Source organism: Talpa occidentalis, unplaced genomic scaffold, assembly GCF_014898055.3.
Source record: "Talpa occidentalis isolate TD23 unplaced genomic scaffold, MPIMG_talOcc4v2.1, whole genome shotgun sequence".
Lineage (NCBI taxonomy): Eukaryota > Metazoa > Chordata > Mammalia > Eulipotyphla > Talpidae > Talpa > Talpa occidentalis.
The window spans coordinates 42,343,863-42,369,542 of NW_026555331.1; the positions used below are offsets into that span (position 1 = coordinate 42,343,863).

Below are 25,680 nucleotides of genomic sequence, written 5' to 3' on the forward strand. Positions count from 1 at the left end.
CAACGTGGAAGATTTTAAATACCACAACCTGGAAGAGAAGAATTATTTTGACTATACAGTTGATGAAACAGAGATTAAGTAAATATCTCCCTCAGAACCACACAGTGTATGAGAATAGCTTGTGTTTGTCTCACCCCAAAGCAGCTGCTTGTTCTGCTACATCAAGCTGCCTATCAAAAGTAACATTCTCTCTGGCGAAGCCTCACACAGACAATTTATCTGACTTCCTGACCTACCCATCTCCCTTGAGGGTGTTTGCCTTCCAGTGCCGGTTTTATTATTATTTTTTGTTTATTTTGTTGGCTATTCTCAAATATATTTTCCTGCAGATTTAGAATGCCATCTGCCTCATCTTCGATTCTTGCTACCCCAAAATTTTGCCGTGTGAGTATGACTAAGCCTGACCTGTTTTTGCTTTCCATTTTAAACCTAGAAAAGAATTACATCAATGGATATGAAAAAAAAAAATTGTCATCAGTTTTTTCAGGCGAATTGTAGCTTTGGATTTCTTCTTTGATGTACAAGATACGTGCCTAGATTCGCTGCAATGTTGTTATGGCCACACTGTCCTCCATGGCAGCAAACTCTGCTCTTATTGTCCCAGTTTCTGCTCTGTCCAATTTCTTCCAATGCCTCCCTAGTGAGTATACTTGGGCCATGTTCCAACTTCCTGGTTCTCTGTGACTCTGACCTGGGTGCCTGCTGCCTTTTATCCAGCACAGCCACCAGCTTGAATAGTAGAACGCTGGAACAAATTCTAGGTGGCTGAAAAAGCAAACTTGTAAAAATCTGATGGAATATCTTCCCACAAAGTGGTGAATAGAGCTTATGACACATGAAACCATTTTTGTCATTTAGATTAATGGCACAAATCATTATGTCATATGCATTTCTGAATCACCAGAAACACAATTTTCCTTTGACTCGGTGGCATAAGGAGAATTTGAGATTTTCCAATAGCAGGGTTACTCTAGGACCCAAATTATTTCCTTCTTACTAGAGGAAAAGAAATGCTAATCTACCTCAAGAAACACTGCTTTTTTAAAATGGGAAAACACTAGCATTTTGTATTTTTCAGTGTATCTTTTTTCCTTTCTTGTATTTGAAAAGTTGTTGAATGTGAGGTAATATTTTGGCACAGATTCACTGCTAGAAAAAGCAGTCTGGAAACCTGACTCCCTGAAGAACACAGTGAGAATTATCCAATTTTATTGTCCTCTACAGATTCATAGAATTGTTGTTGTGAAAAAACCATGGCAATGAATCTAATTCATCCCCACACTCAATGCCTGCAGGCATATCACATATCTCCCTAGAGAGATCAAATGTATTCTATTTTTAAAGATTTCCAAAAATCTCAAAACTTCACTCAATAAATCCCTCCAATGTGCAATTACTTTCCACATCAGGAAACATTTCTTCATATCTAACTAAATTCTCCTGTTCTACAGTATCTTTGTGTGTTCTGCTTCCTGTCCTCTTTCAGTCAAGATTAAGAATGAATGCTTAGTCTATTCTATTGTTTATTGACCTTCAATTTTCATTGGAATGAATGACTCATTAAAAGTTCTTTGAAATATCTCAGTGTCTCTCTCACTATAAAGTTTTTGAATGTTTAAATGTCTTTCACTAGGAAGATATTTTTAAGTAAATTCAATCTTATAACACAATATTCGTCAGGTTAGTACAAAATGCTCCTATTTTTTGTCCAGCACCTGGAAGGGTATCAGACAATATTTCTAAGTAAGTGACAAGGATATGAGTTTTTAAATTATAGTATTTTAACAAGTAAACTCTAAAGGAGTAAGGAGTATTCAAGTAATACTCTTGTGTTCCATGACAAGACATGAATGAACACATGCTAATTTTAATTAAATTTTCATTAATTTAAATTTAATGTGACTAATGGCTACTGTAATTGCACAGTGCAGGTTTAATAAATACACCTATGAAATTGCATGTTGAACATATATTTGTAAATTGTTAATTAAGGAAAGTGAGATTTTTTTCTCAGAGAGGGAGTTAATTCAGCTTTTAAAAGTTTCAGTTTACAATATACAAACTGGGGAGTCTGATCTTTATTTTATTAAGTAGTCATTTTAGTAAAATTAGTGTTTCCAAACACCGATTAAGCAAAATATGTATAGGTATATATGTATGACTATTAGTCAAGACTAAAAATAATTCTATTTTAATTTAATAAAAGAAGCAATTACTGAAGATAGTTAAAGGCATTAAAGAGTATTTATATATACACACATACACACACACACATATCATATATTACAAACAAAATGGTTTCTTAATTTTCTAGAATAAATTTAGCTTTCAATTTACAAATAAAGCATTACTAAATAGGAACTAATAATTTAATACTTCATTCTATTCATTTCTCAAGTGGTTATGCTGACTCAGTAGAAATCTACACAACAACTATAAAATTATGGAAATTTTGTCTGAGTTTGTTTGTACTTTTAAAACTAGGACTCAAAGTAATATAATGATCTTTATCTTATAATTTAGTCTTTCACCTCCACCTCCTTTTCCTAAGGAAATAAAATCAGGGTTATATATAGTGAAATAATGGAGAGATAAAATATTTGCTTTAATTCACATTTAGTGAAATTGATTAGCATGCTTACGTAGAGTTTTTATATATACATTATATATATGTGTATGTGTATTTATTAATTTATTTATTTTCATTACCTGGTTCCATTCATATCTTCCTTTTGCCAACAGCCTAGTCACCTAGTACTTGGTCACCTCACGACTATACTCCTTCAACAATTTCATATCTGTTCCGGATATCTCTAACCTTGCTTTCTTCAAGAAGATACCATAAAATTCACTTCACGTATAGTTTTCATTACACTACCTTCTCACCTAAAGCATCTCTGAAAGATTTTTACTTTTCTGTTATCTGATTCTACACATTAAATCAACAATCTCCTTATTCTTTGCACATTCATATTTCTAAACATCTTTTAAAAATTCATTAAGCAGTTTCATCAGCACAATCAAACCATTTTTTTTACATGTCCAGCTTAGGACTACATTATTTTCTTCCTATTTTTCTCAGCCTGCAGCATCACATCAGTGTTCTTGCCATCACATAAAAATCATTTCCGTCAAGTTCTGCTAAAGAGCATGCTCATCACTCACTAATCCATTAGTCACAAACCTCTTCCTTAATCTTTTACTAATCAATTCTACTTTATAATTCACTACATAATTTCACATTCATAGAGGCATGCTCATTATTTTATGGAGTACACGTGCACACTTACAAACATACATATATAATCTTGTCTTGCTACCTACAAGCTACTGACTCTGGGTACTCTCCAAATTTCACTATGAGGTCCTGTTCCCCAAATGTGTACTGTTTTAATTTACAAGTTAATAAAATAACCTCTACTTACATAAGTTGAATTAATGAGGGACTTAAGAACTTCTAAGAACAATGACTTCACTAAACAATTCAAAATTGAAAAGCAATAAAATATGACTCATCACATTTAATTCATTTTTAACATCTATTTCTAATTGTACTTGGCTTGTTCAACTTGGTGACATAATTTTAATATATCTTAATCTAGGAAGTCATCTGAATGGTTGCTAAGAATATAAATGTGTTGTGAACTCACTTTGCCTTCTCATTAATCTGCCCATGCATATGGAGAAGCAGATCACAGAGAAAAATTGTTATTTTCATGATGTATCAGAAGTAAAAAAAATCAAACATTTAAACTTTAATGAAATTAACCCTTTATTACCTAATTCAATTTATTTTTTCTCAGATAAACCAGTTAACCATTTCAAGATCAACTTCTGTTAACTTTTGATTTTTAATGTGCAAATAGCCATCAGCAAAAGAGTTAGACTAGAATGAATAATAAGAAAGCCAAAGTTGAAATCTGGCTAATTTAGTACAGGTTGTAAACTATAGAGTCAATAACTTAAAAGAAAATATCCCAAAATGATCATTTTTTTAGAGTTCCCAAGATATAAATGGGATATTTCAATGAAAGCCCTGAAAAGATGAATGTAGAAGTTATTTTTTTTAATTTACTTTGAAGTCACTAGCATACATTTCCCCAGTGTCTAAGGTACTGAGCAAGATTTCCCAAGAAAACTTTAACCTTGTAATTAGTACTATCATGGAAAGAATTAATCAGACTCTTTAAGGCTGGGCACATAATGAAAAATTAGTGCAGGATAATCTCATTTAACTTTGTAGTGAATGTAAAAGCAGACAGTGTGTGGGAATGCATGAGATGTCAATCAAAATCAGGGAAATCAATTTTTTTATGTCCTAAGTTGAGTTTACTTTCTACTCTTATGTGTAGTGTGTCAATTAAATTTTTTCTCTTGGAAAGCTGTTTTGTCACAATGCATAGGGGCTTTACTGGCTTAAGTTATTGGGGTACAGGGAGTGAGGAATATAAGTGCTTACTGAAGAACTTTTCTGCATTACAGGGCTCTTCAATATGTTACCAGAATTGCAAACAAGATATTAATGAAGAAAATGTTATAGTTTTTACTTATCCACAGTATTAGTAAGAACTACTTAACATTTTAGAAATGGTGATGGCAATGCTATTCCTGTTTGTGACGAGGGTATCATTCTGCATCATGACAACTAGGCTGCATCACAACAAATGTGTTGCAGTGATTCCACATATTGTTACAAATGTCATCTATACAGATAATTATATTATCTGTATATATCAACTTGTGTTTTAAAACTGAAAACCTTTACACAAAATAATTATTTTGTAATATAACTTTCAAATAGGAGCAAAGACATAACACAACCAAATGTAGATGAATATATTCAATTTCACTTCAGAAGACTTTATCTAAAGAAAACATTCACTCTATACACAGCATATAATTACCTCTTCTTGAATCTGGCTCAACCAGTTACATGTCCTTCTATTTTCTTTTTTATGACAAATAGAGTATTTTACTTTTTCGTGTGATATTATATAAACAGGTAAGTTACATTATCTGTGAATTTAATTTCAGATTACTAAAATTTAGTGTCTAATAGCATTGAAAGTCGCTATTCTAAGCCATCTGTGATGGTTCCTTTCTTCTGTTAACCACTCAATATCTTATGCAGATAGAGGAAGCCTTGAGTTAGGAAACCTATGAGGAAGTCTTGGGGTAAACATTTGCATATTGCTTATTCTAAAAGAGAAAAGAGTAAGTGAAGAACTTATTGAAATTTTCCTTTTCCACTTTTATTACTTCAATGACAACAATGCTTATTACAGATATTTTATAACTATGAAGCAAAAAAACGGGATAAAATGGCAAAAAAACAGTGAAACAATGGATTTACCTTCAAATTACTATTTTGGTTTCTCAAATTTCATGTGTGGGGGAGAATTTTAGGGAAGTGTACATGGTTTAATTGACTGCTATTTGGATTTTATGCAGCCTAAATCAATAAATCAGTTACAACTGGTATAAAATGAAATTTAATAGTACACCTTCAAATCTGGTTATCATTCATTGCTCCATGCCACCAATTACCAGTTGTTAATGTCAATAACCGTAGAATCACTCTTACTACTGCTACTTGTAATCAGTCTTAAGTATTTATCTGACCTCATAAATATATGGAAATTCATTTATTTTCTCATTTTCTACTTTCAATATCTTAAGCCAAGTGACCATCACATTCTATCAGCATGACAGCCTTCAATTAGCCTTACACAGACTGCCTCATCCTCTACCATATTCTCCACCCAAAACAGAATTAATTTTTAAAATAAAATTTTAATCATATGAGTCTACTCAGGAAAAGTAACACCACTGAAAGGGGGAAAGTCTATATCTCTAAGACAAAAACAACATTGTAAACCAATGTTAACTCAGCAAAATATATATCCTTTAAAAATGCAGCTTCGTTTTGCTGCAGAATTCCCAAACTATACAGCTTCAAAAATTTAAAGAAAGATCAGAATAAACATTGAAAGCCTAATTGATTTACACAATAATAAATCACATTCCACAGTTGAGGGTGAGGGGATTAAGAATGTAGTATAAGAGGGTCCAACTTGGGAACCTCCCTGCAGGCATAGGGGTTAAGTCTCAGGCTGTCACCTCTATGGCCTGAATTCAATCCCTGACCTACATGGCACAGCAGACCTCTCCTGACTCACCCACTGCTCCCCTTAGCAGTGTATTTCAGTAGATCCACCTGTTCTGCTCCCCACTGTCTCTGGTGAATCATCTCACCCCCACACCTCTGGCCAGCACCCCAGTTCTTGTATGTATAAATAAATCTTTAAAAAAAGAGACAGAATGGTATTTTTCAAAAGGAAACTGAGGAGTAAATAAGCTTATATGACTATGGAGAGCTGTCTTGATAAATCTAATTTTGAAGAGAAAAAGTAGTAGAGGATTTCTTAGGAGGTTTGCTTCATGATGTATTGGTGTAAAATTTCAAGATTACTTATACAGGACCTCCCCGGTGGCGCAGCGGTTGAGCGCTGGGTTGCGAAGCTGCCCGCAGCCTATGCAGTGCCGGTTCGATCCCCGGCTGCTCCCCGGCCACTGGAGGAGGGTCCCACATGGCGCGCAGACCTCTCCTGCCGCCCGCTGCTCCCCTCAGCAGTGTACTTCGGTCCTTCTGCCTGCTCTGCTCTCTGCTCTGGCTCTGGTGAATTCTCTCACCCTCCTGCGCTTCTGACTGTACCCAGTACTTGTATAAATAAATAAATTAAATAAATAAATCTTTAAAAAAAAAAAAGATTACTTATACATCAAAAGCATTGATAAAAACTCTTAAGAGTTGGTTTAATATTTTCTTTTAAGAGGAATTTATGCCTGTGGTATAGGCCTATAGCATTACAAAGTGTTTTGAATAAATGTGGTAAAGTGCTTTCCAGAAATTAGGAAATTATTTTCAATCATAGTGGCTATTACTGATTGAATCAAAGGCAAGGTATTATCACCTAAAATTATAATCCTTAACATTGCTTCCAATTATTTTTACAGGTAACCAAAACTAACTTTCTTTAAAGGGCCAATTGAAATAAAGATCAGAGCAGAAACAAATTTAGTATAGACTAAAAAGAAAATAGAAAAGATTAAAGAATCTAAGAGCTATTTTTTAACAATAGAAAAAAAAAGACAAAAATTTAGCTAGACTTACCAAGAAAAATAAGAACTGATACAAAAAAATAAAATTTGCAATTAAAGAGGAGACATTAAATTAATGTTACACTAATATGAAGGATCGTAAGAGACTGCCATGGACAATTATATACCAAATATTGGACAACCTAGAAGTGGATGAATTCCTTGAAACATACAAGTTAAGGCTGATTCATTAAGATAAACTTACTCAAAAGCATCTAGAATAGTTACTAACAGATATATCAACTTGTGTTTTAAAACTGAAAAACTTTTACACAAAATAATTTTGTAATATAACTTTCAAAGACATAACAACAAAATGTAGATGAATATATTCAATTTCACTTCAGAAGACTTTATCTAAAGAAAATATTTACTCAGCAATGTTAACTCCACTCAGTGGAACAACTCCCAAGCCGGTAATAATTCCCACCCTTTTTGAGTAGGTGAAATACAATCATAAGTTAGAAAAACAATGTTTAGTCTTACTCTGTAGCAAATCTGACTTCTCTTTGACCAAAGGCAATTCATACTTTGAGTCACTCATTAATTAACAACAAATTTGTATTTATAATAGTAGAAATTTGATGAAATTTTATGCTACAGGGAGATTCTTAAAATTATCACAGCTAGAAACTATTTAAGTGGAGGGATGGATTTTATGGAAATGTTACATGAACATAGGGTCATGGAATATATGAACAAATTTATGAAATGCTACACGTCTAGGATTGACAAAAGTATAAGAGAAGGGATGCATTAGGAATACTGCTGAGATAGGTACTGCAGGAGATGAAAAATTTAATAATACAAAATATCCCATAAAGATGGAATGTATACACATATAATCAAAACAGTACTTAAATGACTCATTGGAATAAAAATGACAATAAAAACACAAAAGCTCTATGATGGTCCAAAATTTGGTCTTTATATTTCCCAAAACCTAGAAGACAAGTCTGGCACATAGTCGATGCTCAATAAATATTTGCTGAATCAACAACAGGTGTATAAGAGGATTGTGCATGTGAATTTTCTGTTATTGTAAACTCTGCTAGGCTGGAATGGCTTGAATCAGCATTGCAATGTGGATACTTTCTAATCCCTAAAACTTTTTGGGCAAAGTCTGGGGATTGTCCAACAAAGAGTGTAGGTAATTGACACTTTACCTAGAATTCTATGAAAAGGCTTATTCAAAATATTTTCTTGCCAGTTAGAATTTACAATACTTTTGTAAAAAGTAGAAAAGGCATATGTTTGGCAGTCAGGGCTCAATATTAAATTGCTGGCCCTTTTGCTTATCAAGTGTGCAAATGTGGAGAAATGGTTTCACCAAGCCAAGCCTGTAAAATGGGATTGATAATGTCTAATCTGTACAGTTGTAATGAGATATAGTTGAGCACCATATTACTTGTTATATAGTTTGCATTCAACACATATCAGTTCCCTTTCTATTTCACTAGAATTTTTTTTAAAAGCAGCCTAATTCTGTACTTAATCTGATTATCTAGTCTGTTACATCCTAGAAATGTGTCTATGGGGAAATTATTTGTGTCTGAGCCTCAGTTTCCACATTTATAAAATGAAATTAAAGTGGTACCCACCCACAGGTACCTCAAAAGCATAGCAATTGGATTTCTTAATATACTAATTTTATTTGAACCCTGTGTTTTGGGATTTCTAAGTATTTCCTTTCAGTGTTTATAATTTCTGTATCTCTTGTTGATTCACTTTTGTTATTCTTATTCCCCATTAACCCTGGTGGAACATATATAAATAAGGTGAATGAATTTTAAAGAATGGCTTTTTGTTGTAGGGTTTCAATTTTACAAAAATTATCAAAGAGTATAACCAGAGAAAGAACCAGGTAATAGCAACGGCATGCGCGACTTTTTCTCTGAATATAGCACAGAAAAATTGGCATTGCTAACACTGTGACAGCAAATTGAAGGGTAAGAAAAACTTTTCAATATTTCTACTAACAAAGCAAGAATTAAGTTGAAAAGATTTTGGTGGATAAAACTTTCTTAATTGGGAATTCTCTAAATTTAACTTGCTTAAGGCTAAGAGGGCAACCCTTCTCTGCAGCTCCCTCTCCACTGCAGGGCAAGTTAGGAATACATACATATAAACAGCTATTGCATATTGTGAAATTCATTTCTCTAGGTCACCTTGCGAACTCTCACTCTCACCCCACTGAGTTTCTGTGCATCTAAACTCTTTTATTTAAAGTTGTATCTAATGTATTAAAAATGACCAAATAATACTATGAATATATAGGTACAACATGTACTTTTAGATACTCTGCAATATCAAACTTTTAATATATCCACTAGTAAAGTAATAGAACAACCATATTATGTCATAGATAGAAAAAATAAAGAAACAAAAAATTACTAATCTTAAGGGAACTAACCACAACAAATGAGAAATGCTGCCAAGAGAAAATTTCCGATTAATAACAGGAGAGCTTATCAAACAGAGAGAACCCAAAAATAAAATGCATTATATTCAATAACAGCTAGGTGGTCAGATTCTAGGGATACTATATAGGCAAATCCATTATTCACTGGCCAACAATGTAAAAGAGAAAATTCAAATGACCCCTGAGCAATAGCAATGACCGTTTGTGTCATGGGATTCTATAATACTAAGTACAAGTAATAAAAAATTAACCACCTTTTTTAAAAGATATCCAAGTTAAAAAAATTCAACTTTCAAAATGAATCACATAAATATTCTACAGAATAAAATGTGAATATAAGTATATTGCTCCATGAACACTTTTTGAAAAGGAATACAGGAAAATGAGTTCAGATTTGGTTTACTCTTAGTTATTCGTCAGTTAAGAACATTCTGTACAAAATATCTACTTAATTGGATTCAAGGTGACAGCAAATCATTCAGCATTGAACTGGTTTTGATTGACTATCATAAACAAACATTTTACTCTAATGAAAAACTCTTTAAAGTTCAAAATAAACTCAGCCCAAACAGAAAACCATAATTAGTTATTATTATGTTTGATAGTTAATAGTCTTGCTATTAACAACAACAAAGTTTCAAAAAAAAAAAAACCATGCCATAACACAATACACCCCCTGCTCTACAATAGCCCCCCTCTTCATTACAAGAAGTTCCCCGGTCCTTAGAGCCCAGGGTCATTTTCTACTCCAAAATTGCACCATTTTACCATTGAACACAGACAGCTGAAAAAGCTCTTCAGAGCAGAGAAAATGACTCTTCTATCGATCCCTCTCCTACAAATAGTGCTCCAAATCCTCCCTTCTAATTATAGCATTTTAGTCCCCACAAAACTACTTGCCCCTAATTATTCTTAGCCATTTTCCACTGGAGAGTTTTATTTGTGTTTTGCTTATTTGGCAGTATTGTCACAATAATGAGAAAGGGCCACTTGTAATTATAAATGGTATTGCACACTGATTAATATGCCTTTGTGAAGTGAACTAGTGCCCCAATTCTGGAGCAGTGTACCCATGACTTGCATTTACTTACTAACTTACTGACTTGCTACTGACTCACATACTTGTTTACTGACTTATTTATTTAATCTCTGGGGATCCCAGGAAGACCAGAAGAGTACTTGGTGAACAAATGACTACATAGGTTTTAAAAGACCATTTTAAAAACATGAAAACTAAATGTAAACTTGAATAGAGGCAAATGTTAGGAATCAATTTCTTCATTTTTCAAAGGCCTTGCTAAAAAACACTCAAAAGCTGCTGCTTCTGCATAGTTTTGCAGTGCTGCATATCATAACTCAATTTCTAATTTGGGACCTAATCTGCATTTTAGATCACTGTGAATTGATCTACGGGAGGAGATATTTGGGGACCGAGGGTCTTGGGAAATTAAATTAAGGGAAGCCAACAGTAGTGAACATCCATCATGGAAGGGGCTACATACTGTCTTTTGAAAAGTCCTAGAGGCTTGAAGAAATTTTCAAAATAGGAGTTTTGCTATTCCTATTCAAAAGTCCAAATTGAAATCCCCAAGTTCCCATACAATAGAGATGCAATTATGTGACCATGCTCCAGAAATCAAATGCAGAAATCAAGAGATACTGCATTCAAATAGGGATACCATGAGGAAGAAGTTTCTACTTCTATTGGAGACTTGAGCATTCTGTAGTGGGGTCTGGGTGTTCCTGGGAACAGCAGCTGAGACAATCATGGCCCGAATGATTCAAGGTCAAGTTCTTGGTTCATACTTAACCTCACTGGGATAGTGGGTATTCCTCCATCCCATTGCCTATTAGTCATGAGACTATTGTTCTTATAAAGTCAGAATGTTCTCAAAAGCATGTGGCATGTTTCTAAACTTATCTCCTGAAGACTTAGTCTCAAATCTGGCTCTGCAGGACTCTAACCTTCTAATTAACACCTTTGTTATTAGAGTCTGAATCTGCTGATTGAAATCAAGAACAGAATGACATTGATTGCATAAAAGAGTGAAAAGGGGAAGGGGCAAGAGAAAAAAAAATCAAGGCAGATTCCTGAATTTGAAGCTCAGATACATATGATTAACCTCCTAAACGATGTCCATTCTCCTTGAGAGGGGACAGCAACAGAAATTTTAGGAGACTTAGGGTATCCAAAATTAAGTCAGAGTCTAATAAGGGTTTGAATTAATTTCAGCTCTTCTTCAAACTCTTAAACAAAAATACATTATTGTGATAATTGAGTATCATTTATGCAAAGTGCTTAGCACAATTCTCAATATAAGTTGTTATGCAGAGGACAGAGGAGAAATAGCATAACTCTGGGTGAATCATCCAATTTGTGTGACTAGCTCAAGAGAGGAAAGATAGCAAGTACTAAATAGATTACTGGGAATTCTAGCCAAATAAAGTGGGTTTTAAGGCCTCACTCTAGTTAAAGGTGTGGTGTGGACATATGATAAAATTTATGTTAAGAAGGCAAACCCAGATGAAGTCACAAATGTAGTTTCTGACTAAGTGCTACTAAACCTGAAAGTATTCAGTGAAAAACTCAGATATAACAATCTCAAAACAGAACAGCAAATTTAAACTGGTATTAGCTGCTCGTCCCTGCTCTCCCATGTCAGAATTGCCTAAGAACTGAGCATGACCCAGCCTGCAGATGAGGGCAACTTTAATCATACGTTAGTGGACCAAGAACTTTGCACTTAATATTTATAAGCACACACACCACAACCACCACTACAAACCTTTACCCTTATAACTTCTATCACATACTTGGAAGCCATAAACAAGATGGTTCTATATGAATATTTGTTAAGATTGGACTAACCGTTTAAACTGAATACTTTTTGAAAACCTTCTGGAACGTAGTTTTCTTTGTATTTTGAACTCCAGAAAAATGCTGAAGGTAAATAAAGTAGTAATAGTTCCCGGTGGTTTAATTGTCTGGCATTGTGCAATGATTTGATCAGTTCTATCCAGACACTTCTGTACCTTAAATGGACAGCTGACTGGGTAAAATAACCAGCTTTGTAAAGTGATGTTCAAGGCAATCTAGCTGAAAATTGGCCTGGGAGAAATGGATGTCAGTGGGACATTCAATGAGTTCTTGTAAGGTAAACTGAAATGGAGCAACAGTAAACAAAGATATAGAGTGAAATACATGCAAGACAACTGAAACCTGAGTCACAGCTTCAAACAGCGAACATGATCTCTGGAAAAGCTACAGTCTTTGATGAGAGCCAGGCACAAAGATACCAAATAGTGAGTTGTTAACTCAGAAGTGTTTAAAGAAAGGGCAGTCTGTCATCAATCAATGATGTCATTCATAGAAGGTTGGTAGTCATCCAGGTTTTGACAATCACCCAAATTTGGTAAACTTAGTAAGATGCTGGGTGCCAATATATTTAAATATATATGTATTTTGAAAAGTCAAGCAATGCAACATTTTATTCCTCAAATATTCACTGAATATTTAACTGTGGAGTAGAAGTCCCACCAGGGGGTATGGCTATAAAGGAAGATAAAATAAAGCATGTGCCCTTAGCAAATTCTAATGCAGTATGACACACCCATACAAGCAAATCATTGCATTCAGAGTATTCCTGGATCCATACAAGCAAACCATTGCATTCAGAGTAATCCTGGATAAGCAAAGTGATAGAAATGCATAAATGGTACAATAATGGCTCCACATTGGAAAAAAAATAATGCAGGTTGGAGATTGAACAAAGGCTTCACAAAGGGAATTACAGGTATTAAGTAGTAAGTGGCAACGCTGAAAATGACAGCTCAATCCATAGTACTTGAACTTTTCATAGCATGCATCCTAATTATAATTATTAGGTTAATTTCTGTCATCTTCACAAGCAAAGCTCCCAAGAGCAGGATGCTGTCTTTCTGGTTTGTTGCTCTTGAACACCACGTCTACTACATTGCCTGGCTCATTGTTCCTACTCCTACTTTTCTTTTTTTTTTTTTTTTTTGGTGGTACCCTCGCCAGCGGCAGGGGAACAAACTGGTGCTGCAGAGGCTGAGGGCAGCCTCACAGCCCAACGCTCAACTGCTGCGCCACCAGGGGAGGCCTCTACTCAGTTTTCATTAGTGGGTAAGTGAGTAAATGTGCCTCCCTATTTTGAGCAGGAAGAGGGTAATCAGCAGTAAGTAAGGATGAGGGACAAATGCTGAAGGGTGTTTGCAAAAGCGCTTTTGAACATATTCAAAGAGAGTTTAGATTTCACCTTGATGATGTTTCAATCAACTAAATTCACTAATACCTTAGGAAACATGAAGAGATCCATGTAACCAAAAGATAATACTTGTGTAAATGTAAATGTGTATGAATTAAACAGGAAGAGACTGAGATTGGCATCTATTGGTACAGAAATTATGATGCATTTTATTCCAGTTATATGATGACATTTTTTGAAAGTGACTGTGAGAAGTTAATATTTTTAATGCAAAGCATATAAGGACTTGAGCTAACAGGTCCTACAAGCACCTTCCTGAGTAACATTAAACAGGAAGCTCTAGTTACTAGTCTTACCTAAGCCAGTGAACAATATAAAAATATTGCCTCCCGGATATTTTTAATGCTAAATATAATGAGGCAAGTTCTATGGCAGTCAATCCACAACCAGATTGTGGCCATAATCTTACACATTCCCCACTTGAATCATTTATTCACTTATATCACTGCCTGGCCCCTGAGAGTACTTAAGTGCATCATTTTACTTTAAGTAAAATGATCTTTTCTTAAAAAAAGAAAAGAACTTGTAGAATTTTAAAATATGGCAATAGAATTTCTTTTGAAGAACAATATATTCTAACTTTTATGTGATAAAAATTTTTCTTTGTGATTAACTGTCAGATTTACAAACATTTCTTAGCAAGTTAAACTGAATTCACTGTATATAGTCCTCTGTGAGATCACAGATAACAAATATATAATATAAACTTAAGAGGAAATGAATTCCATCTCAAAGTCCCCTCCCACTGTGGCAAATGCCATCACAAAAAGATGAAATTTCAGTTACACAAGATCATATTCCTAATGATAAATAATAACTTCAAGAATACTAGTCACTTTAATGTGAAATTAGACAGGAGGTGTTTTCTCAAGAGTAGCAAACCAACTGACATATCTCAGTGTAAATTATATACAATGGTATTCAAATTTTTCTAAGTCACTTTGATTTTGTCTTCCATGCTAAAGATTATCTAATTGTGTTTAGTCAACTGTGTATAGGTACTTCTTTTAGAGAAATAGGAAAAACATTATTTGAAATCAGAGTTGAATTATTTAATTCATGTATATCTTAAATCTGTCAATTACAAAAGACTGCTTATTCCATTTGGCCTTCTCGTTTTTCAATTTTGTATTTTTTAATATTTTATTTATATATATTTTTTACGTTATTGTTCATTTTAAAATTTTTTGTATTATTTAGATGAGTCCTTGCTGAGCTAGGTAGAAAGGGATCAATGTCAGAATTGATAAATGTAGGTATTCTCTTGTTTTTCAAAGTGAAAAGAGGATGTATTTGATACTCTTGAGTATGAGCAGCAATGTTTATCTGCATTGCTGAAGGTCTGCAAAAGTCCGATATATTGTAAGAAGCTGACAAAATTAATATTTCATACCATTGTGAATATAACTTGTTAGGAGTATAAATCTATTGACAATAAACATTCTTCATACCTTTCTGTGAGAGGAGTTTCCCATGAATTTTCATTGAGGTAACCTATAGAACTAAATCTTTAAAATACAACTCTGAGGGGCCTCCCTGGTGGAGCAAGGGGTTAAGACACAACCTATGAAGCTAACCGCAGCTACTGCAGCATGAGTTCGATCCCTGGCCAGGGAGCAACCTACATGGCGCAGTAAACCTCTCCTGACTTGCCCGCTGCTCCCCTCAGCAGTGTACTTCAGTTGCTCTGCCTGTTCTGTTCCCCACTCTGTCTCTGGTGAATCCTCTCACCCTCCCACCCCGCACTTCTGGCCTGTACACCAGCTCTTGTATGCATAAAAATAAATAAAATAAAATACACCTCTGATAGAAATTATTCGTTAAAGTGAGGACTCACAGATGTCAGTTTTGCCATCCACTTTGAATGTAGAATGATTTATTTCTTTACTTTTATGATTGTCAAATGATCATGGCTAAATATTTTATAGCCCTTTGTAGAATTTCCATGCATTTGAAAGTAAGACAGATTTGCATACTTTCATGTTTCAAATCCCAAAGAGTAGAAAAAGCTAAATATCTAACTGGAGTTTTGCTTGTCCACACATTATATATAATGATCACAGAAAGTAGAAAACACCTGTTTCATCAGATTTTTCCCACATACACCTTTTTTTTTCTATAATATCTTAACAAAAGGAAGCCAAAAGCAAAGCATAACTTGATTAAATAAAATATTATCTAGGCATACAGGAATGACATGAGATGAATCTGCATTACCTTAGCTAGCTGGATCCCAGTGTATCACGGATAGGAATAAGTGTCATATAACATCTAGGTCAAATATTTATCTATTCAGTAAACAATTATGAAAACCTTTGGCTTATCTATCATTATTAGTATATAAGCACCTACATCAGTGATTTATTTAGATAATGAAAACTCACTCCTTGAAACACCAAAGCTCTTTAATTTACATTTTCTGTGAAATTAATTAAATAGTCCTATTTGTGCTGATACCTTCACAGTGATTAAAGTATACAGGTCTGGTTGTTCTCATACTAAATGACTTGGGAGGACTATGCTTTTTGAAATGTGTGTGTTTATACATATGTATTTATATGCATACATATTTTAAATAGTATTATGTACCCTCACTCACTGTCAAGGTATTGTTGGTTTTTGTTTTTTTTTTTTTTGCCTTTTTCTATAATAAACTTCTCTGTCATTTGTATTTTCTGAGTAATGATTTCCTGAGCAACAGTTGCAATTTTCCGGTAAATACATCAACAATGTGTGTATGTGTGTGTATGTATGAGTGTGTGTGTGTGTTTATTTAACTTATTATGTCAATTCAGTCATATTAATGACATTTTTCTTGGCTGTATGATAAAAATGATATTGATAATAACAACATCTAATCTTTGTTCTGTGCCCTGTTCTGTGTTCATCACTTTACTTGTATAATTAAATTATCATTACAACTTTTTGAGGTATTAAATCACCATTACAACTCTTTCCCACACATGGGAGAACTGAAGCAAAAGACATTAAGTCAATTTTCCAAGTTCCTATACAAGCAATGATGAGGAGATAAAACAAAACAATCTAAGATTGTTTGAGTCCACAGACTGTTTTCAACAAATTTCAAATGATGAATACTTATTATTATTAAACAGCAATTGAAATACTGACTTTGAGATAGGTGAAATATATTTATACAATGGTGTGTTTCTTTGTAAATGAAAAGTGCTTTCTTTACAACTGCTTCACATTGATATAACAGGATTAAAATTAATAAATGCAATAATACAGATACTGTATTATAGACAATTAACACTCAAAAAGAAAATATTAATTATCACGTGCCAAGTGCTAAGGGATTGCATATCTTCTAACCTCATTTATGTCTCATGCAAGAATTATTCCATTTTAAACCAAGGAAACTGGGCTTAAAGAGCTAGAATTTGAACCTAGATTTTTTTTAATTTTAGTGCTGTTTCATGTAACCCAAAACATCTAAAACATTATCACTTCAACATGTAATCAACAAAGTTATTAATCAGCCTTTTACTTTATTTTCATAACTAAGTCTTTGATAGGGTATGGATTTTATTCATATAACATATCACTTGAACTAGCCCTTTTTTAAGAAACTTGAACTAGACCTTTTTTAAGAATGCAGCAGCCATCTGTGGCCAGTGGGCATTATCCTGGGCACCACAGGTTTATATCTTATCCCACATGCAGTGAACACAGAATTTTTACATGCTAACCTATATCTTAACCAAGTTAAGAGGGAAGGTTAGAATGATTTCATAATGTTAAAGGCCATGCTATATAGAAATATTTGAATAAAATGATATTGTTTAGTCTAGAAAAGGCAAGCCTTAACAGAGACATGATTAACTATTGCATAAAGTTAAGGAGTGACATGAAGAAATACCACACTTGCATTTGGTCTTCTGCTAACAGAACTAGGAAGAGTTAAATGCAGATTTCAGCTGATTGCAAGTTTCCTTATTATTCCCTATGCTGATGGAATAATTGTTTTCTGGCCCATTTAGGTTATAAAAAAAATAGTGGTTTTACTTTATGCAGACTAAGTTATAATTTTGTTTTCATGGGTAAAAAGGAAATAATAAGTTTCTGAATTTAGATTGTCCCCAATTACAACACCCACCCCTAGCTTTGCGCTAACCCCACTTTTACATCATGCCTGACTTACCTTGGGTTTTGGGTTCTCTTTTGGCATTTGGCTACTGAGAACATCCCTTTATTATTTGTGAGTTCGTCTATGCCTTTATTATATTTTATTTAGAATTTCTAGGCTCTTGTATTGGCAAGGATTTTAGGTTGCCAATTCTGACATGCTTCCAGAAGCATAAAAATGAAATTCCTTGAAAGAGAGATGCTAGGACCTCCCTGGTGGCACAAGGGGTTAAGACGCTACCTATGAAGCTAACTGCAGCCACATCCACTGCAGCACGAGTTCAATCCCTGGCAAGAGAGATACCCACATGGCGCAGCAGACCTCTCCTGACTCACCCGCTGCTCCCCTCAGCAGTGTATTTCAGTCGATCTGCCTGTTCTGTTCCCCACTCTGTCTCTGGTGAATCTTCTCACCCCCCACACCTATGGCCTATAGCCCGGTTCTTGTATGCATAAATAAATACATCTTTAAAAAAAGAAAAAGAGAGTCTAGAGAACCATAAGACAGCATCCTGTTTAGTAGTGAGATTCTTTATTATCAGTAGAAGTTAGCCCGTATACAGATGATGAGTGATCAGACAATGTGCTAGTTAACAGTGGACCTCATTTTTCAGGGAAATAGTACAAGGAATCCAAAGTATAAAACAGTTCAAGGAGTGCTGGTTGATTTGAAAGGCTAGAAGCAGCTGTACTGGTTGAGCTGTACAGTGAACACTAACTTTCATCTCTCCTCAAAGTTTACAATATTGTGCTTGTTTTAACAGAATTTTTAATATATAATCGTCTCTGAGAGAATGAATTAGTATTGCTGATACTTAATCAGTTCAAAGTTGTTTTTCAATCCAGTATCGCTGCCAGTTTCAGCCTTTTAGATTTGATAAAATATACTTCATGATTAATTGATCTTGACAACTTTAGTTCTCATTGGATAATTCTTATTCAATGTGCTTCCATGTTTCTAGTACAGTTAGATTTATTTCTTTTTATCACTTACTTTATGCTAGAACAGAACCATATGTTAAAGCACAGAGTCAACACTAAAGTCCAACTATATGCAACATCCTTCACTTATAAAATGGGAAGAGTTCATCAACTTTCTGTATTCACAGGATGATTATGAGGATTACTGTAAAACATTCTTTTAAAGTTTTATGACTAAGGGAAGAATGATAAACTCATGCAATTTGCAGCAACATGGATAGAGCTGGAAGGATCATGCTCCGTGAAATAAGCCAGAAAGAAAAAGAAAAATACCAGATGGTCTCACTCATAGCAGGAATTTAGAAAACCTAAATAAGGGACCAGGAAAAAGGCTAATTGTAATAAAGTAAAAATCAAAATTAACAAGAAACTATAAACCAAAGACACACTATGGGGAGTGGGGGGGAGGAGGGAGTAGGATCAAAAGAGGGGGGATGGGAATTGAATGGGGACTATAACCAAGATGAAAATGCATACATTGTGCACAAATGAAAATTTATGTAAAAATATATATAATTAAAAAATTAAAAAAAAGACAAGTATTTCATATGAAAATCCTTTATAATTTCTTAGTGCACTCATTTACTATTTTAGCCAATGCAGAATTTTTCTTTTTCCTTTGAGCTGATTTGCGCTCTAATAATTACACAATGGATGGAATACATTATGGTACCCAAAATGATGCTGGAATTTATTAAGCACTCAGTAAAAGCAAGCATTTCTTTAGAGAATCTTTGCTTAGATAAAAGGTGATGGTAAAACTTAGGGGAAAAAAAGAGAAAATTGAATGCATTTAAAAGGTGAATTGAGTATCTTTTACCAGCGTTTACAAGGTGTATCACATGCCTATTTACAAAAGTAGGGAAACTGTCAGTTTGATGAAGTACGACTCACAACTCATTAGTGTTGAACACAGAAGAAGTATTCCACATCAAAAATGACTGCTGAAATATTCACAATTACCAGCTGCTCAGAAACCATTTTATATAGATAAAAAACATGTCACATTTAATTTATCAGATGCTTTCTACTGTCATACTTTTCTTTCGTTCAATGTACTGAAAAGTTATAAAAACAACCTCAGTCTCACTGTAGCCATGTATAGACATTAAGAATAACACAAATCCATTATCTACCACAATATAATTGTCTCTACATGGATGAATAACCTTTTGCAGCTTCTTTGCACTCAATTCTGAATTAAATATTCCTTTAAAGATATTTGAATACACAACTTTCAGTATCTCTATTAGAAAACTACCATATCAATATAAAGACAAAAAAAAATTCATTCCTGAAGCTATATTCCTTGAATGAGCTGGCATTATGAGCCCATTTCTATAGTAACAATGGGAAACATCATCAGAAAAATAATGCCATATTAATTTTCTAACACTGAAACAAATCTAATATACATTCAAACCCTGGTGGAAAAAAAACAGTAGTGGTTGAGCTTTTCATTTTAATTCTGTGACATAGGCTTCAAGTAAAAATATAATAATTGAACTAACTCTTTTCAAAGATTACCAGACACCAGACACAGCCAACTGCTACACCATATTAACTTTGGAAAGCCCAACAATAAGAAAAATAAAACCACCATACACACATATACATACAGAGTATAATTATCCCCAAATAAAAGCAAATGAGCAAACAAACAATAAATGACATTAGGTTTCAGTCTCAAATTTAATCCATTGCAAACTTAGTGGTGTTCAAACTAGTGTCAGTGGAGGTTCCTGGTCTGGTGTGGCTAATGTGCAGTGAACATCATTTCTGTCCCACTGCCTTGCACAATCTAGGTTCAGTGTGTCATGGGCCTCTCCTTAGGTGGAACTCACTTTCTGATTTCAGTGCTAGTTGCCCTTAATGCTATAGTTCTATTGTAAATGCCAGCAGAAGCTGTTGAAAATGATGAAAAAGAAATAAGCCTAGTATCTGTGGGTCATCTAAAGAAACACATGAAAATATCCTAATAATTACAGATTCACCTTATTTTTAAAATGATCAACCATTATAAAAAGATATAAGAACACCAAGCATTTCATATAATTAAAAAATGTCTTATCCTGTGCCCAAAGTATGAGAATGAAGTCCTTTCCTGATAAGTAAAATGGTATCTGTTTCAATAAAATTATCCATACTTTGTTGCAAAAAGTAAATTTTAAATGGCAAGAGATAAATGAAAATTAAGTGATGAAATTAATAGAAAGATAAAAGGGAAAAATAAATTAAGCCTGGGTATTTTCTGTTGATAAATCAATCATCTGCAGTTCTTCACAATTTCTATAGGCATAAGAGCAGCCCTTGTGGCTCCTGGTTCTCTGAAGGTGCCAGGTCCTCCAGGTGAGAGGCATCAACCTAGACTAAGCTAAGGCAACAACCCAACCTGGGAGGTGGGGGTGGGGGGAGAGAGAGAGAGAGAGAGAGAGAGAGAATAAAAGAACACGACAGCTTTGAAGACACAGGGCTGGTCAGCACCATTCAGATACAGCAGAGCTTACCTGCCCAGAAGCGGGACCCATGGTGCAGGGTAGGGTGGACACACACTGGTGTGGTTTCAGTTTTGAATCCTGAGAGGGTTTTGAAAACAGGTAAGGTTCGATCTCCCATGGACACCGATAGGTTCAAGCTTGCACAAGGACCAAATCAAGTCTTGGAAACAGCTGGTTTGGAATATCGATCAGTCAGATTTGGAACATGGTTACCCTGAAGGGGGATCAATGTGGAGGCTTCACTGAGTTTGGGAGAGACTTCAGTCGGCTTCAGAGGGTATAGTGCCAGCAAGGCACAAGCAGGTTCTCTATGGATCCTGGCAGACAGGAAAAGGGGTCCTCCTGGAGCCCTCGGTGGCTGTGTCAGGCTTTTAATGATCTTTTTAAACCATTTGCAGCGAGGTGACCAGGTGCAGGGCAAGCAGGGAAGGCTGGGGATCAGGAGGCTGGCAGAGCTCCTACCCTCAGCAAATCTTCACTCCTGGGCTTTCTAGCCTTCTCTCATGGTCTCTGCGCTGGTCTCTACTGCTTCCTGCTGCACGGCCCTCTGCTTCCGCCCTTATAGCTCATCCTCTCGTCTCAGGAGCACCCACTCACGCTCCCCCACACCAGAATCCAGGTGCTACCATCAGGCGCAAATGTAAAACCACAGGTGTCAATTATTGATGGTGGCAGGGCGCAAAAAACCTCACCACATCCATTTACCCTACAAAGGGGCTTCAGCAGAGACTCGTCTTCAAGAGGAGACAGGACTTCAGAGAAAGACTGGGCTTCCTTGGCACACCTTCAAAACCTTCACTCTAGCTGCATCATCGGGAATTCTACTGCCTTTTGCCCAGCACCTCTAGGCGCTGTAGCATGGTCCAGCATCTGGCACTGTCTAGCCCCGCTTCGGATTGCAGCCACACTGCTGCGCTTCTGCCTGAGCAACGCCACCTGTCACTCTCCAGGTGAACTGGATCCTAGGCCACCACTCAGTGGTGTGTCACCAGTTCAGGCTCTCCTGGGAGGAACAACATTATCTTGCACAAGTAGCTTTTGGTCTCCTTATGGACACTAGACACTACCTGGGGTAGGACAATGTTGTGCAAGCACACACAGGGCAGGTTCACTGTCCACTGTCGCTTCGGCAGGTGGATAGAGAGTCCAGGAGCCCTCAGTGGATTTTTCAGGCTTTAATGCTCTCTCAGGGAAGCAGGCACACAGGCACACCAGGCAGGGAGGCTGGCAAGCATGGAGGCAGGCATGGGCCAGGCGGTGGGGGCTGGGAGGCAGGAAGGCAGGCAGGCAACTGAACAGCCCAGCCCCCCAATAATCTTTATGCTCTTTCTCTGAGCTCTCTCCGGCGCCCTCCCGTAGCCACCGCCATCTTCCCATAGCCATTCATTTCTGAGAGATGAGCCTTTTTTCTTGCCCTGTAGGCTCAGGTGTGCACACTTACGCATGCGCGCACACCCACACTCCGGTCTCCACAGTCAGGAACGCGTGGCCCTGCCCACACTCCCAAGTGTATTCTTTATTAACACAATCAAGACCGCAGGTGATAGCCACAGATGCTAGTGGTGCAAAAATCCTGATTAATTCTATTTACTCTACAAACAACCAGCCATTTGTGGCCTTAGAAATATATTTTCCTTTTCCCCAATTTCCCCTTTGTCAATAGACCCTGTTGTTGTTGCCCCCTTCGCTTGAGCCACGTCTTGCAATTGTGAGCACAGAAGTGAGGACCCACAACTGTGACACTCTCCCGAGCTCTGTTCTGTTCCAGAGGTAAACAAACATAACATATATCTGAAGAGATGTGAACCTATACCTTTAAATCATGCACGGTATTGTAAAACACCATTACCTTTTTAAAAAATAATACAATTAAAAAAAAAAAAGCCCCAGAGGCTATAATGGCCATCATAAGTGAAAAATTCTTCAATTGCAGTAACCATAACATTAAAAAAAAATCTACTCAGAAGTGGTATAAGTATTCCTGGAACTGAGGACTGAGAGAAAATTCTCCTGTATTCCGTGTAGAGAAGTCACTATAATATAGAGAGTAATATAACCAAACAATCGCTAAAAAGACATAAAGTTTCACAGGATGCTTTTACCTTCCCACTTAATGTCCACATATGTTATAGAACAGGCTGTTAGGATTATTAGTCTTACTATTCTTATTTGTATACAGGATATCACTTTTGAAATTAAACCTTGCTTTTTTCTCTAGGAAGACAGAAACTGCAAAGGTTAGTTAATTGCTTATCGAGTAGCTAATCATTATACTGGGTGTTACATGGACCTCCTTCTCTCTTAGGTTTGCCAAAGTTCCCCAAAGTAGAGAACAAAACAAAAGCAAACTTGCTCTTACATTCCAAAGTGAAATGTTTGACCATCTAGGTGAGACAGGCAAAGTATTTGATAAAATTTGGTGTGTGACACTCAGACCACCCACTCCTTTTTAGAGTATAGCTTAAAGAAACTTAGTAAAGACAGATGGTAGAAATATTAAACCACTCCTTCGTTTGGACTATTCAAATACTATGATATTTTTTCTGATCCCCTTGGGGGAGGGAAGGGCAGGATTTCTTTCTCTCATTTCCAATTAGCTGCATGAAAATTTAACAAGCTTAGAAAGCTTGGTATGTGTCCTTGGGAGCTTGGGGAACAGATCTGACTCACAGACCCCAAAGATTTTGAGAGAAAGTTAGTGAAACTGACTTTTCAGCTATAAAGGAAAAATAAGCAGCCATATTAGAAAACAGCAGTGCTTCCAAGACAACTAAGAAGATGCTTGTTTCTCATGGTCAAAGTAAATATCGATCATGCAGGAGGATGCTGACTGAGGTAGTTTCATCCAGGATCAAGGAGACATCAGTGCAGAGAAAACAGAGATGTATTCCATCCAGTGATTAAGTAAATCCTGATGACTTCCTCTAACAGTACCTCCCTGAGACCCCATTTTGAAACGCTATAGCACAGGGAGGTTCAGAGCTTCATTTCTGAGGGGACAAAAGCCTTCAGTCCATAACAACTAACAATTTTCTACTCTTGTTTTCCTTAAAACAATAACAATAAATCTCTTTGTCTAATAGGAAGCTTTGGAAGGAGTAAGAAGTCAAAAGGGATCTGGAAACTCACAAATTACAAATTAATAAACATGAGATGCTTAGCCTTAGTAGGAGTCAGAAAATAATGTAAATAAATAAAAAAACTCAAAACAAACAACATAAAACACTAAGATACTTTGAAAAGATTTAAGCTTAGAGAAGATATGGCTATAATGTTTTATAAGTTTGTAAAGCATCCAAAAAAGATCTAATTCTTTAGGAAATGTTCTCCAAGATAATCTGTCAAACTAAATTAAACTAGGTGACATACAGCATAATTTTTTCATGTTGAATTGGCTGAATATTGAGAAATATTGGACAGTATTCTGTCCTTTTAAATATTGGACAGTATTCTGGAATATCACACTTGAAAGCCATTCTTTCTGATCTTCAATATACACTTATTAAATTATTTGTTGAACAATAAGTAACTGCTCAATAAATAATTTGCTTGTGACCTGCAGACACAGCAATGAAGGAAATAAACAAGATCTCAGTTTCCTTGAGGTTTATATTCAGTTAAGAAGGATAAAAAAGAGGCAGGAAAAGTACATAGAAAGGACATAAAAAAAAATAAAGGCTTACAAGAATAATTGAACATAATAATTTTAGATCTATGCAATACAATATACTGGCCTCTAGCTACATGTGACTCTTGAGCACTTGAAATATGGCTATTTTTAATTTCATTTGGTTTTAATAAATTTGAACTTAGTTATATATGGCTAGTAGATATCATACTAAACATTATAGTTCTAGAGAGTACTGGATGCCAGGAAGAAACAAAACATACTCTAGAGAGTACTGGATGCTAGGAAGAAACTTCCCACTGGAGAGTGGGAAGGGTGTAGACAGTAAGGAGATTGCATTTTAGCCCAACTCTGAATAACATGAAAATCATCTATTCACACACTGGGACATGAGGATCCAGAAAAAGAGAAGAGTAGATGGAAAGGTCCCACAGCAGTATGCATGAGTGTAAAGACAACTGAGTATGACAATTTGAAAGGAAATCATGTGACTTAAAATTCAAAAGCAAAAGAATGAGAGGATACGAGGTTGAAGAGGACAAGTAACCGTTA

The 25,680-nt window shown here is 35.4% G+C and overlaps 1 protein-coding gene across 12 annotated transcripts in view; it reads right to left on the minus strand.

Moving 5' to 3' along the window:
- Positions 1 to 25,680, minus strand: part of RALYL (RALY RNA binding protein like) — a 610,187-nt gene that overhangs the window by 453,806 nt on the left and 130,701 nt on the right. For 3 of the 12 annotated variants that reach the window (XM_054692165.1, XM_054692153.1, XM_054692152.1), the window contains exon 1: positions 21,510 to 23,349. The exons of the other annotated variants lie outside the window; for them this stretch is intronic. In XM_054692165.1, the coding sequence (XP_054548140.1) occupies positions 21,510 to 21,618 (109 nt within the window). In that variant the 5' untranslated portion in view covers positions 21,619 to 23,349. Of the gene's footprint in view, positions 1 to 21,509; positions 23,350 to 25,680 lie in introns of those variants that run through there. 12 annotated transcript variants of the gene reach the window in all.